We start from the raw sequence: 13,913 nt of genomic DNA, 5'->3' as shown, positions 1-13,913 counted from the left end.
GTCACCTGTGCTGTGGGCCACTGTTCCCACATGGGTCTGTGCCAGCTGGTCTTTGTTTCCCCAGCTGAGTTTGACTTGCCCTGCATGGGAACCTCCATTGTTCTTGTTTCTGCCCAGGATGGCTGGCATGGGCTCAGTTCCCTGACCACCCGATCCCTGGGCTGGGCACGGTAGTCATGCTTTCCTGTGCTTCTTCCCCAGCAACCCCAAGGTCCAGGTGGAGGCCATTGAAGGGGGAGCCCTGCAGAAGCTTCTGGTCATCCTGGCCACGGAGCAGCCACTCACGGCAAAGAAGAAGGTGTGTTTCCATGCCCTTCCGCCTGCCTGGCCCCCAGGACGCCTGTGGGGCCTGAAAGGAAAGGGTTCCTGTCCAGGCTATGCATGTTACCTTGGGGACCTGAGCGTCATCTGCTGGGTGGCATGGGGGAGAGGTTACACTAAACTAAAGCAGATGGCAGTGTGCCGAGGTGACTAGAGGCCTGTGGGCAGCTCCTGTGGTGTGCCCTTGGGCCCTACTCTTGGCCTCCCACCCTTGGTCTCTGTTTACCTCCCATTTACTCACTTGGTAATGTTGAAGGTGTCTGAGTCTCTACTGGCCTCACAGTCTTGAGTTCTAGGGTGTAGCTGTAACTGAGGTGTTAGGTGGGGCTGGGAGGAATGGGGACTAGGTTGGGGCACCTCTGTCTGCCTTCCCTGGACCTCAGGGCAGGTCCAGCTCACTTGGCCTCTCACCTGCCCCTGGGTCTCTGTCCCCAGGTCCTGTTTGCGCTGTGCTCCCTGCTGCGCCACTTCCCCTATGCCCAGAGGCAGTTCCTGAAGCTCGGGGGGCTGCAGGTTCTGAGGAGCCTGGTGCAGGAGAAGGGCACAGAGGTGCTGGCCGTGCGCGTGGTCACGCTGCTCTACGACCTGGTCACGGAGAAGGTGAGTACCCAGGCCCACCCGGTCTCCTCGTTTGCTTTGTGTGTGCTTCTGGATGGATGGACAGACAGATGGAAGAGACTGGGGACATCAGGGAGGATGTTGTGTGAGATGTGGTGGCTTAGCTGAAACCTGAGGGCTGATGAGTGGGAGATGGCCTTGCCAGCCATGGTCACAGCCAAGTATGCAGGCAGAGGACTCAGCATGAGCAAGCCCTGGAGCAGCCAGGACCGGGCCCCCAAGGGACAAAAGGCTGAGGGGGTGGAGCAGCCCGGAGCGCCTTCGAATGGCACTGACTCTTCGGATTCCAGAAACTTGGAGGTGCCTCCTCTGGGAGCTTTGACTCTGGGCAGCGCCTCAGAGCGGCTGCCCTTGAGAGTCCCAGGGACCCAATTGCTTGCCACTTGGGAGGAGACTTGGTGCCCGGCCCTCTTTGCAAGCTTGAAGAAGCATCTTAATTAAGGAGGAGAGAGGAAAACCAGCCAGGCCTGGATTCTTAATTCAGCTGCTGCAGAGAGCATTGGCAGGGCTTCCTCAGTTGCCTCTCTAGGGCCACACATTCCCCAGAACAGCCGCATGCCGACTAGTGGAGCAGGGCTGGGCAGCCGCTGGAACTGCTGCCGAATGGCAGAGGCTGGGCCCTCCCCTGGCTCTGCACACGCCTCCCCCAGGCCTTCTCTCCCAGGCTGGGCCCTCCCCCCGCTCTGCACACGCCTCCCCCAGGCCTTCTCTCCCAGGCAGTGTCGGGATGGCTGTGGCTGCCTCTGTCTGTCTCTCTCTCCCCAGCTCTCTGACTCTCTCTGCCTGTCTTATCTCTCGGTCTGTTTCTCTCTCTTCTCTTGTTCAAGCTGCAGAAATCCAGTTTCTTAGAACAGCAGGCAGCCATGTGGTGCTCAGATCCAATTAATAAGGCCCGGGCACAGTTCAGGTTCTGGGAGGGGGCCAGTGAGCCTGGAGAAGGACATGAAGGACATGTAGGCTGGCTGGGCATTTCCCAGGGAAACTGGGCTCTGTTCTCTGGTGTCTTGGGTGTATGTCCCTGCTGTCCCCAGCCCTGGCATCCTGGGCACTGTGGCACCCATTGCTAGCACACTACCAGCAGGGAGGCTCGCCAAGGCTGCCCCGAGGCTGCCGGCCCTGGGAGCCTGCCTCTGGAAGCTTTGGGGTGCTGACATGATTGGGGAGGGGAGGACTGGCATCTCTCTACAAACAGTGCGGCAATGGCCCCTTCTTTCCAGGCGGACAGCAGATGAGTTCCAGTCAGAGAGATTTAGGACTGACTTGTACGGAGGCTGAGGCAGTCAGGGCTTCTCTGTTCTTGTGATTTCTTTTTTCTCTTTTTTTTGAGACAGGGTCTCTCTCTGTCACCCAGCGGCGTGATCTTGGCTCACTGCAACCTCTGCCTCCCAGACTCAAGTGATCCTCCCACCTCAGCCCCCTGAGTAGCTATGACTGCAGGCCCATGCCACCATGCCTGGCTAATTTTGTTCATTTTTGGTAAACAGGGTCTCACTATGTTGCTCAGGCTGGTCTTGAACTCCTGGGCTCAAGCAATCCTGCCTCAGCCTCCCAAAGTATTGGAATTACAGGCGTGAGTTACTAAGTCCAGCCTCTTGCAGCTCTTAAGAAAGAATGAAGACCTAGCCAAAGTAGGGCTGGGTCCAGAGCTGCCTGAAGGTGGAGGGACATGAGCTGTCCACCACGATGGAGGGGCACCGTGCAGCTCAGGGGGATCGCCGCAGCACATTGTCGTGACAGCCGAGGACTGTGGAATTCCCATGGGCAATGTGACACCCCATCAGGGTGCTGGGGTCTGCCAGGCCCCAGGCAGTCCTCGTATGTGCCTTGGCCTGTGACAGGACCTCTACTGAGAGACCATGCCCTGGCATCTGGGCTTCTGCAGCGGTGAGATGCCTGCCTGGGGTTTGGATTCCATGGCCTCTGGTACATCTGAGGAGCTGAAGGGCCACAGGGGGACCCTGCCTGCCTGTGCTGCCTGCTGTGCCGGGTGCTGGGGAAATAGTCCGCAGTCCCTGCTGTCCCCGAGCTTTCAGGCAGAGGTTTATCAGAGAATTGCCCTGAGTGTGTGTTGTAGTCTGTCTGCTGCTGCTTTAACAGAATACCCTGGACTGGATAATGTATAAAGAAAAGGCAGTTTTGGCTCATGATTCACGAGGCTGGGAAATCCACGATTGGGTGGGTGCCTCTGGTGGGGGCCTTTGTGCTGCATGGCGACATTGTGGAAGGTGGGAGGGCAACAGCACTTGTGGAAAAAAGCATGCTGGGCCGGGCTTCTTTCTAGAATAACAGCCGCTCTCCCGTAAGGAACCCGCTGCCCTCCTGACCTAGGCAGCTCCTCTTAATACTGCTGCCGTGGGAATTAAGCTTCCAACACTTGAACTTCTAGGGAAACGCATTCAAACCACAGCAGCATGTGAGCGCAGAAGGCCAGTCGGGGGAGGCCGGCCAGTGGCGGTGAGGTGTGCAGGGAGCCGTGGAGTGAGTGGGGCCATGTGGGGGCGCACCTGGAAGTGGGAGCTGCGCCTCCAGAGGCCCCAGGGGAGAGTTAGAGTGACAGGAGTGGGTGTGAGTGGGTCCAGGCTGCGCACAGTGGGGGCGGAGCCTGCAGAGCCTCGCAGTCCCAGGAAAGGGATTGATTTCGTCTTTATCACCCGCGATGCCAGGTTGTGAGGATTTGGGGGCTGGAGGAGAGGGGGAGAGCAGGAGGCAGTGGACTGCAGGACACGGGGGACGAAGGTGGAACTGACGGGATTGGGGTGTGTTTTGGAGGCGAAGCTGGCAGGACTGAGGGGTGGAGTAGGAAAGAACCAGGGGGTCCCTCTCAGCCTTTGCTGTCCCAGGATGCAGGATCGCACACCTCCTCAGCTTCCTCTGCCAGCCCCAGTGAGCCCCACGGCTTCCTGCTACCGCAGGAAGCACCAGGTGGTCCACTGTGGCCTTGTCTTCTCCTGGGCTTCCATCTTGCCTTGTGTATCTTCCCTGTGCTTCATTCTCCCCTGGAGTTAGGGCAGGCATTCCTCCTTTCTCGACGCAGGCACACTTTGTACAGCTGCATGGGAAATCTCTGCCCCGTCCCAACCCTCCCCACCCTCTACCTCTGACCTTCAGGTAACCTGCCTGCTTGTCAGGGTTCGGGTGTTGCCTTTCCGGCTGCTGGCTGCCACTATCTTCTGCTGATGAAGCTGGGCTTCTGCACTTTACAGACAGGCTGAGTTTCTCCACTTAAGAGGTGATGGCATTGGGTCTCAGGGAGGCTGAATGCTGGCCATGGTCATTCAGCAAGTCAGTGGTGGAGCAGGAATTTGAAGCCAGCCTGTCTGCCTCCATGCTGCATTGTTAGATTACCTTTATCATGCTATTTGGGAATTAGTTAATTTTCATTCTCCTGCTAGACCTTAAGCTCCTTGAGGGCAAGACTGTATCTCCATCGTGGTTTCTCCAGCACCTGCCACCACACAGGTGTTTCTGTTGGTAGATGAATGAATGGATAGACAGACAGACTTGGGGATGGAGGAAGAGGTGGGCCCTCAGGGGTCAGCCTTGTGCCTTCGTGTCTGAAGGGCAGAGCTGGCCAGGTGTGAGCTAACTGCTCCCCATGTGTTCTGTCCCCACCCCCACCCTACCTGGCCCACGGCTGTGGCGGATGGATGGCAGATGTTCGCCGAGGAGGAGGCTGAGCTGACCCAGGAGACGTCCCCAGAGAAGCTGCAGCAGTATCGCCAGGTACACCTTCTGCCAGGCCTGCGGGAACAGGGCTGGTGCGAGATCACGGCCCACCTCCTGGCGCTGCCTGAGCATGACGCCCGCGAAAAGGTGCTACAGACACTGGGTGTCCTCCTGGCCACCTGCCGGGACCACTACCGTCAGGACCCCCAGCTCAGCAGGACACTGGCCAGCCTGCAGGTTGAATACCAGGCGCTGGCCAGCCTGGAGCTGCAGGACGGTGAGGACGAGGGCTACTTCCGGGAGCTGCTGGGCTCTGTCAACAGCTTGCTGAAGGAGCTGAGATGAGGCCCCACACCAGGACTGGACTGGGACGCTGCTAGTGAGGCTGAGGAGTGCCAGCGTGGGTGGGCTCTTCAGGCAGGAGGACATCTTGGCAGTGCTGGCTTGGCCATTAAATGGAAACCTGAAGGCCGTCCTCTGTCTGCTGTGTGTCTGTGTAGACTGGGCACAGCCCTGTGGCCAGGGGGTCAGGTGAGTAGTTGGGTGATGGGCCCTGGTGACGTGCAGGGGTCAGCCCAGGGCATCCAGGAACAGGCTCCAGGGCAGGGGCCTGGGCCCAGGAGTTGCAAGTCTCTGCTTCTTACCAAGCGGCAGCTCCGTGACCTTGGTTAGTTGCTTAATTGCTCTGAGCTTGTTTCGTCATCTGTCAGAAGAAGTGCCGTTAAAAGAGAAAAATCACGTGGAAAGCGCCACACTAGTGCTGGCACCCCCCAGCTGTGAGGCAAGGCGGGGAATCATTTCACTGCCCCTCTACCGGTGCCCATATAACAGCTTTGAGGTCGCTGACCTGGCCGGAGCCCAAGGCCTCTCTGTACACAGGGGTGCTGTGGTGGCCCAGGCAGCTCACGGGCTTGACGGCTACTGAAGTGGTGGGTGCTGGAGCAGCGGATGCCGGGGTGGGGTGCTGAGAGGTGCTGGACTCTGGAGGCCAAGGGGCCGGGCCTGACTCTGGGAGAAAGCTGGCAGTGGGAGCCCAGGAGAGCCCAGGCCTGCCTGGCCCACCTGACAGGGCAGAGGTGCCTCTCTGTGGCCTTGCCCCACTCCTGTGTCCAAGCAGAAGCAGGGCCAAGCCCAAGGAGGGGGCCTCAGAGGTGGGAGCAGCTGTGCCTGGCGAGTCCCGGCCCCCACCCAGGCTGGCGGAGTGCTGGGCTGGAGCTGGCTGCAGGTTGCCATGGCAACCCGGGTTCTGGGCTTTTCAGACTCTGATTCTGGTGTGTTTGTTTCTCAGCTTTTCCCAGTGCGCCAGAGGCTCGCTCCTGCAGGCCCAGGCAGCCCCTCCGGGCTCCAGGTGGTAAAGTCCAGAGGACCAGTTTGGGTCAGGACTCTCCTCTCCCTGGCTCTAGGCCTCGCTTGTAGAAATCTCAGTTTTACTGAGCTGAGGGCACACCGAGGCCCAGAAAAACATGGGGTCAGCAGTTGGCCTTCCCTGCAGTCCCTTTGCTTGGCCACCTGGCTCTTCTCAGCCCTTCTCCTGCTCACCTCTTGCTGCAACACGACACCTAGAAAGCTCAGAGCAGAGCCATGGCCTGCACGGAGCCCATCCCAGCAGGGCAGGCAGGAGGCAGGAGCCCAGGCTGAGGCTGGAGTAACAGCTTCCCCAGGGCGCTAGGCCTCGCAGCTCGGGCAGAGTGGGGATCAGACTTGCAGTCTGCCAGCCGTTGGGTACCTGCTGCCTTTACAGCCTTGCAGGAGCCTTCAAAGTAGATTTTACAGATGAGGAAATCATGGTTCAGAGAGGCCAAGTGATCTGCCTGTGGGGAAGTGGTGGGCTTGCGGTGCTGATGGTGCTGTGGGAGGCTTGAACAGGAGGCTGAGAAGGGGACGATGTTGAATTGACGGGTAGCAGAGGGAGGACCAGGAAAAGTGTCCGGGCATGTGTGGCCACAACAGGGCAGGCAGGGTTCAGACAGGAGGTGCCAGCCTCTGGATGAGGCCAGGGTCAAGGGGTGCTTTAGAGGTAGTGTCGCAGGCTCTGGGGTGGACTTGAGAAGGGGCAAGGTGAGGTTTGATGGGGAGAGGGGCTGCCTCAGCAGAGGCTAGAAGAGAGGAGGACTTGGGGCTGGGCTGGGGATGAATCTGTTCTGGGCTTTCAGTGTTCAGAGGCAAGCGCCAAGGCTGGGCTGTGGGAACAGTGGAGAGGCGAGAGTATGGGGCCTTGTGGGAAGGCCAGGCCGGGCGCTGGGCTGTGTCAGGACCAGGCTGGCCCTGAGGCCTCTGTGACCACCAGGGTCTGGCCCGGGGTGTGGAAAGGGTCCCTATGGGAGGAGTGCCACTAGTAGGGGCCTAACTGCAGGCCCCAGTGTCCCCTCTGCTCCCAAGTGTGCTGCCCTCAGCAACGATTCTGTAAAGCAGAGGGAGGCTTTGGGCCAGGTGCTCTTGAGGGGATTTCTGGGAGCGAGGACCGAGGAAGTGGGCACCTGGGGGCTGCAGGGAGGGGGCTGGCTGGGGAGGTGGGACTGCATGCGCTCTGCCCTCATACACTCAGAGCATCGGAATGGGAGTTGAGGCTGCAGTCTCTCTTCTCTTTGGCCTCATCCAGGTTCATTCTGGACTGTTAAGCAGATCCTCCAGGGAGAGGGTGGCGAGGCACCCCAGGGTCTGGGCTTGGGCTGTTTCGGGGTGGGTTCTGGCTCCACGTCCTGATTAATCACTGCCTGTTGTCTGTAGGTCAGAAAGGAACATCTTCTCTGCCTTTCCTTTGGGTGCCATCCTGGGAACTGTGGTCAAGGAGGGTGACCAGGGCTCGAAGTGAGGCAGGGAATGGCGATGGGGGAGGCTGGAGCCTGCTTTCCTGTCCTCCCTGTCTTGGGATGGGCTGAGGGCTGTGCCGGGCTGACACCCACAGGCCCTGAGTGATTACTGGGTCCCTGCTCCTGGGCTGGGCTGACCCAGGCTCTAGTGTGGGAGGATGGCAGGGAGGGTGGCGGGCCTGGGTCCTCACCCTATCCCTCAGCAGCTGTGGTGTTCTGAGTTCACCTGTCCGTTCATTCTTTCTTTCACACTGTGGCTGTTGAGCAGTTGTATGTGTCAGGCAGTTGGAGCTGAGAAGGCTGCTGAGCTGGCTGAGGCTAGGGAAGGCCTCCCAGAGCTGGTGACGGCCAGGTTGAGCCCTGCAGGCTGCGGGAGTAGCAGTCAGGGATGGGCAGTCTGGAGGGCCAGTCGGGGGCAGGCAGGGTGAGGGCTCCAGCCCTGGGAAGATACAGGAAGACCAGAGAGAGTGGCCATTTGCAACACCCACAATTTTGGGTCCTCTAGCAGCTTGTGAGCCCTGCCAAGGGCTGTGCCCTCATCCTAGCAGGCGTTCTCTGGGCTGCTGCTCATTCATTGATTTGTTCAACAAATCTGGTTGGGTACTATGAGCCAGGCACTGTTCTAGGGCAGGAAGTGGTAGGACAGGAGGGGAGAGGGCCAGACCATGACAAATGCACATGCTCCAGGGGAGGGCCAGGCAGGGAAGACAGAGCCCAGTAGGGAGGGAAGAGGGGCAGGCACTGCTGTTTCCCCTCAGTGGTGGGGAAGGCCTCTTGAGGAGGGGCCAGGCACAGGAGCGCAGCAGTGAGCCGTGGGGGTGCTTTGCAGACAAGGGGATAGCAGAGGACAGGCCGAAGCACTTCAGGAAAAGCCACGAGAACCAGGCCTGGAGCAGGCAGAGCCCGAGGGAGGAGTTGCAAGGGAGTGCCACCTGGGGAGGCCGTGGAAGGGACCTGGGTTTTTTTTAAGGTGGGGCTGTTGAGAGTTGGGTGCAGAAGAGAGATCTGATGTAACCCACCTTTTTTGTTGTTGTTTTCTTTTTTTTTTTTTTTTGGAGACAGGGTCTTGTTCTGTCACCCAGGCTAGAATGCAGTGGTGTGACCACAGCTCACTGCAGCCTTGACCTCTTAGGCTCAAGTGACCCTCCCACCTCAGCCTCCAAAGTAGCTGGGACCACAGGTGCACGCTGCCACGCCTGGCTAATTTTTTTTGTATTTTGTAGCGGTCTCCCTATGTGTTCCAGGCATGTCTTGAGCTCCTGGGCTCAAGCGATCCTGCTGCCTCAGCCCTCCAAAGTTCCGGGATTACAGGTGTGAGCCCCTGTGCCCGGCCTCACCTTTTCTTATAGTTGTGTTGAGAATAGATGACACAGGGGCCAGGAGGGGCAGGGAGCCCAGGGCAGCATGCAGGGGGCGGCTGGACAAGGATGTGGGGCAGGGTGAAGACCGAGGACTGTGAGAAGTGTGCAGAGTCCAGATGGGGCTGAGGCAGAGCTCAGGGGCTCTGCTGCTGGGATGCGGGGTGTGGGGAGAGGAGTCGAGGAGGCAGCCTCACGTGGGGATGGAGCAGATGGGTGTGGGGAGGAGCTGGCACCAGAGTGGGAGGCTCGGAGAGCAGGGGAGCGACTGGGGCTCTGAGGTGGACCCCATTTATGTTTATACGGAGATGTCAGCAGGACATCTAGGTGGGAGTGCTGACAGGCAGCAGCAGACAGCCTGGAACTGAGAGAGAGGCTGGGCTGGGGGCACTGACCAGGCCTGGGAACCTCACACAAGGAAGCCGCGGGGTTCAGAATGTGGCCAGCTGGATGTTAAACACAGCCATTATTAAAATTAAATGATGCAAGCATACAATTAAGTAACAAGAAAGCAAAGGTAATTTTTAAAAACTAGTAAAAGAAGAGCAAATTAAAACCAAAGGAAGCAGAAGGAAAGGAAATAATAAAGAGTGGAAACCAATAAAATTGAAGACAGTAAAATTAGAGAAAATCAATGAAATTAAAAGATGGTCCTTTGAAAAAGAAGACGCAAATCAGCAGCCTCATGGATGAAAAGCGGGTGTCGCTATAGGCTCTACGAGCATTAAAGTATGGTGAGTAGTGAGTATTACGAACAACTCTAAATAAATACATTGTAAAATCAATTTGACAACCTAGAAGAAATCATGGACCAATTCCTTGAGAAACACAGCCTCTCACTGTATTAGCTTTCTATTGCTGCTATGCTAACAAATTACCATGAGCTTCGTGCCTTAAAATATTCCCAGTCAATTTTCTTACAGTGCTGTAGGTTAGAAGTCTGACCCAGTTCTCATGGGGCAAAAATCCAGGTGTTGCAGGGCTGTACTCCTTTCTGGGTGGGGTCCGTCCCTTGCCTTTCCAGCTACTGGAGGCTGCCTGTGCTCCTTGGCTCCTAGACCTTCCTCTGTCGTCAAAGCCAAAAAAGCAAGTCAAGGTCTTCTCATAATGCACCATTCTGACCTCCTCTTCTGCCTCCATCATCCACTTTTAAGGACCCTGTGATTACAGTGGGCCCACCTGGATGATCCAGGATAATCTTCCTGTCTGAAAATCAGCCAATTAGCAACCTCAGTTCCATCTGCAACCTGGATTCGCTTTCTGCCATGTAACATAACACATGCGCAGGCCCAGGGATTAGGAGTGGGCATCTCTGGGAGCCATTATTCTGCCTAACACAAGCTGCTAAAACCCACTCAATAACAGATAACCTGTGTAGCCCTGCATCTACTAAGGAAATGGAATTTGCAGTTTAAAACCCTTCCACAAAGAAAATTCCAGACCGATATGGTTTCACTAGCAAATTCTACCAACTAATACCAATTTTATACAATGTCCTCCAGAAAATAGAAGAAAATATTTCCAAACTCATTTCATGAGGGCAGCATTGCCCTGACACCAATACTAAACAATGATATTTCTTTTCTTTTCTTTTTTCTTTATTTTTTTTTTGAGACGGAGTCTTGCTCTGTTGCTCGGGTTGGAGTGCAGTGGTGCAATCTCAGCTCACTGCAACCTCCACCTCCTGGGTTCAAGTGATTCTCCTGCCTCAGCCTCCCAAGTAGGTGGGGTTACAGGCACCTGCCACCATGCCTGGCTAATTTTTTGTATTTTTAGTAGAGATGGAGTTTCACCATGTTGGCCAGGCTGGTCTCGAACTCCTGACCTTGTGATCTGCCTGCCTTGGCCTCCCAAAGTGCTGGGATTACAGGCATGAGCCACCGCGCCCGGCCTGACAATGCTATTTCAAGAAAAATATCCTACAGGCCAATATCCCTTGTAATCAACAAGATTAGGGAGATAATGGCGACAGGAGATCCTGTAGGCTGTGGTAAAGACTTTAGATTTTTCTGAAGTCTCTACAAAAATCCTCAACAAAATATTGGCAAATTAAACTCAACAATATATAAAAGGATAATGTAACCAAATGGAGTTTACCCTGGGAATGCAAGGCTAGTTCAGTCAGTTCACCGTATTAACAGACTAAAGAAGAAAAGGCCACACCATCATCTCAACAGATGTAGACAAATACTAAGTACCCATAATAAAAACTGTCAGCAAATTGGAACAGAAGGGAATTTCCTTAACCTCATGAACAGAAACCACATAAAAACCTACATCTAACATCAAACTGAAGGATGAAAGGTTGAATTCCTTCCCCCTCAGATTGTAAAACAGGCAAGAATGCCCACTCTCCTGACTCCTTTTCAACATTGTACTAAAAGTTCTGGGTGCTGCCTTAAGGCAAGAAAATGAAACAGCATACACATTGGAAACGAAGAAATAAAACTGTCCCTATTCACAGATGACATGATTGTCAATGTAGAAAATCCCATGGCATCTGTAAAAACAATTTCACAGAACTAGCTAATGACTTTAGCAAGGTCATAGGATACAAGGTCAGTGTATACAAATCAACTGAAAAGTGAAATATGTGCAGGATTTTATGCTGAAAATTATGAAATACTGATGAAGTAAATCACAGAAGATCTAAGTAAGTGGACGGATCTACTAAGTTCATTAATGGGTTGGAAGACTCAACGTTGTTAATGATGTTGGTCCTCACTAAATTGATCTCTAGATTCAATGGAATCCCAGCAGGAATTGTTTAGGTATCAGGAGTCTTATTTGAAAACTAATATGGAAATGCAAAGGAACAAGAATAAGAATAGCTAAAACAATTTTGAAAAACAAGAACCAAGTTGGAGGGCTAACACTTGCTGATTTTAAGATATAAACCTATAATAACACAGTGTGGTATTGGCCAGACCCACACAGATATAGTTAATTGATTTCTGACAAACATGCAAAGGCAGTTCAGTGGAGAAAAGATTGTCTTTTCAATAAAGGGTACTGCTGTCATTGGACAGCTTTTTTTTTTTTTTTTTTTTTTGAGTCTCGCTGTGCCACCCAGGCTAGAGTGCAGTGGTGCAATCTTGGCTCACTGCAACCTCTGCCTCCCAGGCTCAAGTAATCCTCCTGTCTCAGCCTCCCAAGTAGCTGGGACTACAGACATCAAATCTTTTTGCTTAATTTTTTGATGGGTTGACTGTTTTCTTACTAATGAATTTTGAGGGTTCTGTTCATTTTCTGGATACAAGTCCTTTGTCAGATATGTGATTTACAAATATGTTCTCCGTGTTTGTAAGTTTTTATTCTTTTAACAATTTCTTTCACAGAGGTTTTTTACTTTGATGAAGTCCAATTTATCAATTTTTAAATTTTATGAATGGTGACTTTGATGTCTCTAAGAACTCTGCCTAACTCCAAAGTCACAAAGATTTCTCTTTTGTCGTCTTATAAGAGTTTTATACTTTTACATTTAGGTCTCCGATTTTGAGTTAAATTTTGTATAAGATGTGAGGTACTGTAAATTGGTCAAGGCTCATTATAAAAAATATGGATGTTGAGGTCGGGCGTGGTGGCTTACGCCTGTAATCCCAACATTGTGGGAGACCAAGGTGGGTGGATCACCTGAGGTCAGGAGTTCCAGACCAGCCTGGCTAACATGACAAAAACCTGTTTCTACTAAAAATACAAAATAAATAAATAAATAAATAAATAAGCTGGGCGTGGCGGCGGGTACCTGTAATCCTAGCTACTTGGGAGGCTGAGGCAGGAGAATCACTGAACCTGGGAGGCGGAGGTTGCAGTATGCTGAGATCGCGCCATTGCACTCCAGCCTGGGCAACAGAGTGAGCAAGTATCAGTGTTCATGTGAAAACCTGTGTGTCAATGCTTCTATAAACTTTATTTGTAAAAAATAAAAAACTGGAAACAACTCAAATGTCTCTTATCTGGGGGATGGATAAACAAACTGTGCTGCGCCCTTACAACAGAATACGACTGCAGTAAGGAGTGAGCCACCGAGGCACACAGCAGTCTGCGTGCACTTTGAAGCCGCGCTGATTGAAATGCACTGCGCCATATGCAGCCAGACCCAAAAGACCACGTACTGTATTACTCCACTTAGGTACATTCTGGAAAAGGGAAAATGATAGGGAAGGGTGTTGCCAGGACTTAGGATTGGGGAATGTTTTGATGATACTGGGATAGCACAGGGGAATCCTGGGGGAAGGGTGGTGGAACTGTTCCATCTTCCTTGGTGGTTTGACTGCGTTTGTCAAAACTCATGGAATTACACACCAGAAAGAGCAGATTTCACTATGTGTAAATTTTCACCTAAGTTATTATAACAGCTCATCCTTTTGTAATGACATTTTACCACAATCGGTCCTATCGTCTGGGTGGTAGAAGGACACATCACGGCATGCTCCTGGGCTTCCCTCCAACTTTGCGTTTTAGCACTGCCAGCCCATGGCTCGAAATCTGATGTGGTGGGAGCATTTACCCATGGAAATTGGGAAACGCTACAGATCAAAGGTGAATTTGTTCTGTTGATTGTGGAGACTTAAAGTGATAAAGAAAATGTTAATAATGCCAATTAAATGTAAATGTGTCTTATCTATAGCAGTTACATCGTCAGTAGCACAAAAAAATGGAAGAAATTGTCAAAGTATTTAACAACTATTATCTGACTCAGCAAAGAAATCACTCACTGACAAAGTGAAAGTCCAACATAGGTTTTTGTTATTTCACTTTCATTTATTCCTTAAGGTAAACACAAATATCAAGCAGCATTCTTGTCGGAACTAGTCTCATTTATCAGTTACAGCCATAGGTTGGCTGTGGATGCAAGAGTCTGGCAAAAATCAATGAAAGCCTTCTGTGGGAATCAGTTGGCTGGCTGGGCTTCCCAGTTAGAGTCCTGTACGTCTCCTTTTGTGAACGGTGTGCTGCAATTCCTTTATAGCGGTCCAGTGTGTTCTAAATGCACAAACGTGCGTCTGTTCGCATCCGCCCCGGCCTGGCCCTGGAGAGCCGGTGGCTCAACATTGACCAGCAAGCCCCTGCTGGGCGTCACTGAACATGGAGGAACCAGATGGGAGCACTGGAGCAACTCAACGTCAGGGGCCATGAG

General features: G+C 53.2%; 1 protein-coding gene across 9 annotated transcripts in view; it reads left to right on the top strand.

Moving 5' to 3' along the window:
- The window catches only part of SIL1 (SIL1 nucleotide exchange factor), a 242,322-nt gene extending 237,245 nt beyond the window's left edge, over positions 1–5,077 (top strand). For all 9 annotated transcript variants that reach the window (XR_012414144.1, XM_073994363.1, XM_045394936.2 and 6 more), the window contains 3 exons: positions 202–298; positions 757–921; positions 4,594–5,077. Coding sequence is in view for 8 of the 9 variants with exons in the window: in XM_073994363.1 (XP_073850464.1) it covers positions 202–298; positions 757–921; positions 4,594–4,950 (619 nt within the window). In the remaining variant the exon portion in view is untranslated. The remainder of the gene's footprint in view (positions 1–201; positions 299–756; positions 922–4,593) is intronic.
- Positions 5,078–13,913: the final 8,836 nt, after the last annotated feature.

This window comes from Macaca fascicularis, chromosome 6 (genome assembly GCF_037993035.2).
Source record: "Macaca fascicularis isolate 582-1 chromosome 6, T2T-MFA8v1.1".
Classification (NCBI taxonomy): domain Eukaryota; kingdom Metazoa; phylum Chordata; class Mammalia; order Primates; family Cercopithecidae; genus Macaca; species Macaca fascicularis.
Note: the sequence above shows the minus strand (reverse complement) of the source record. Positions and strands in the feature narration are given on the sequence as shown.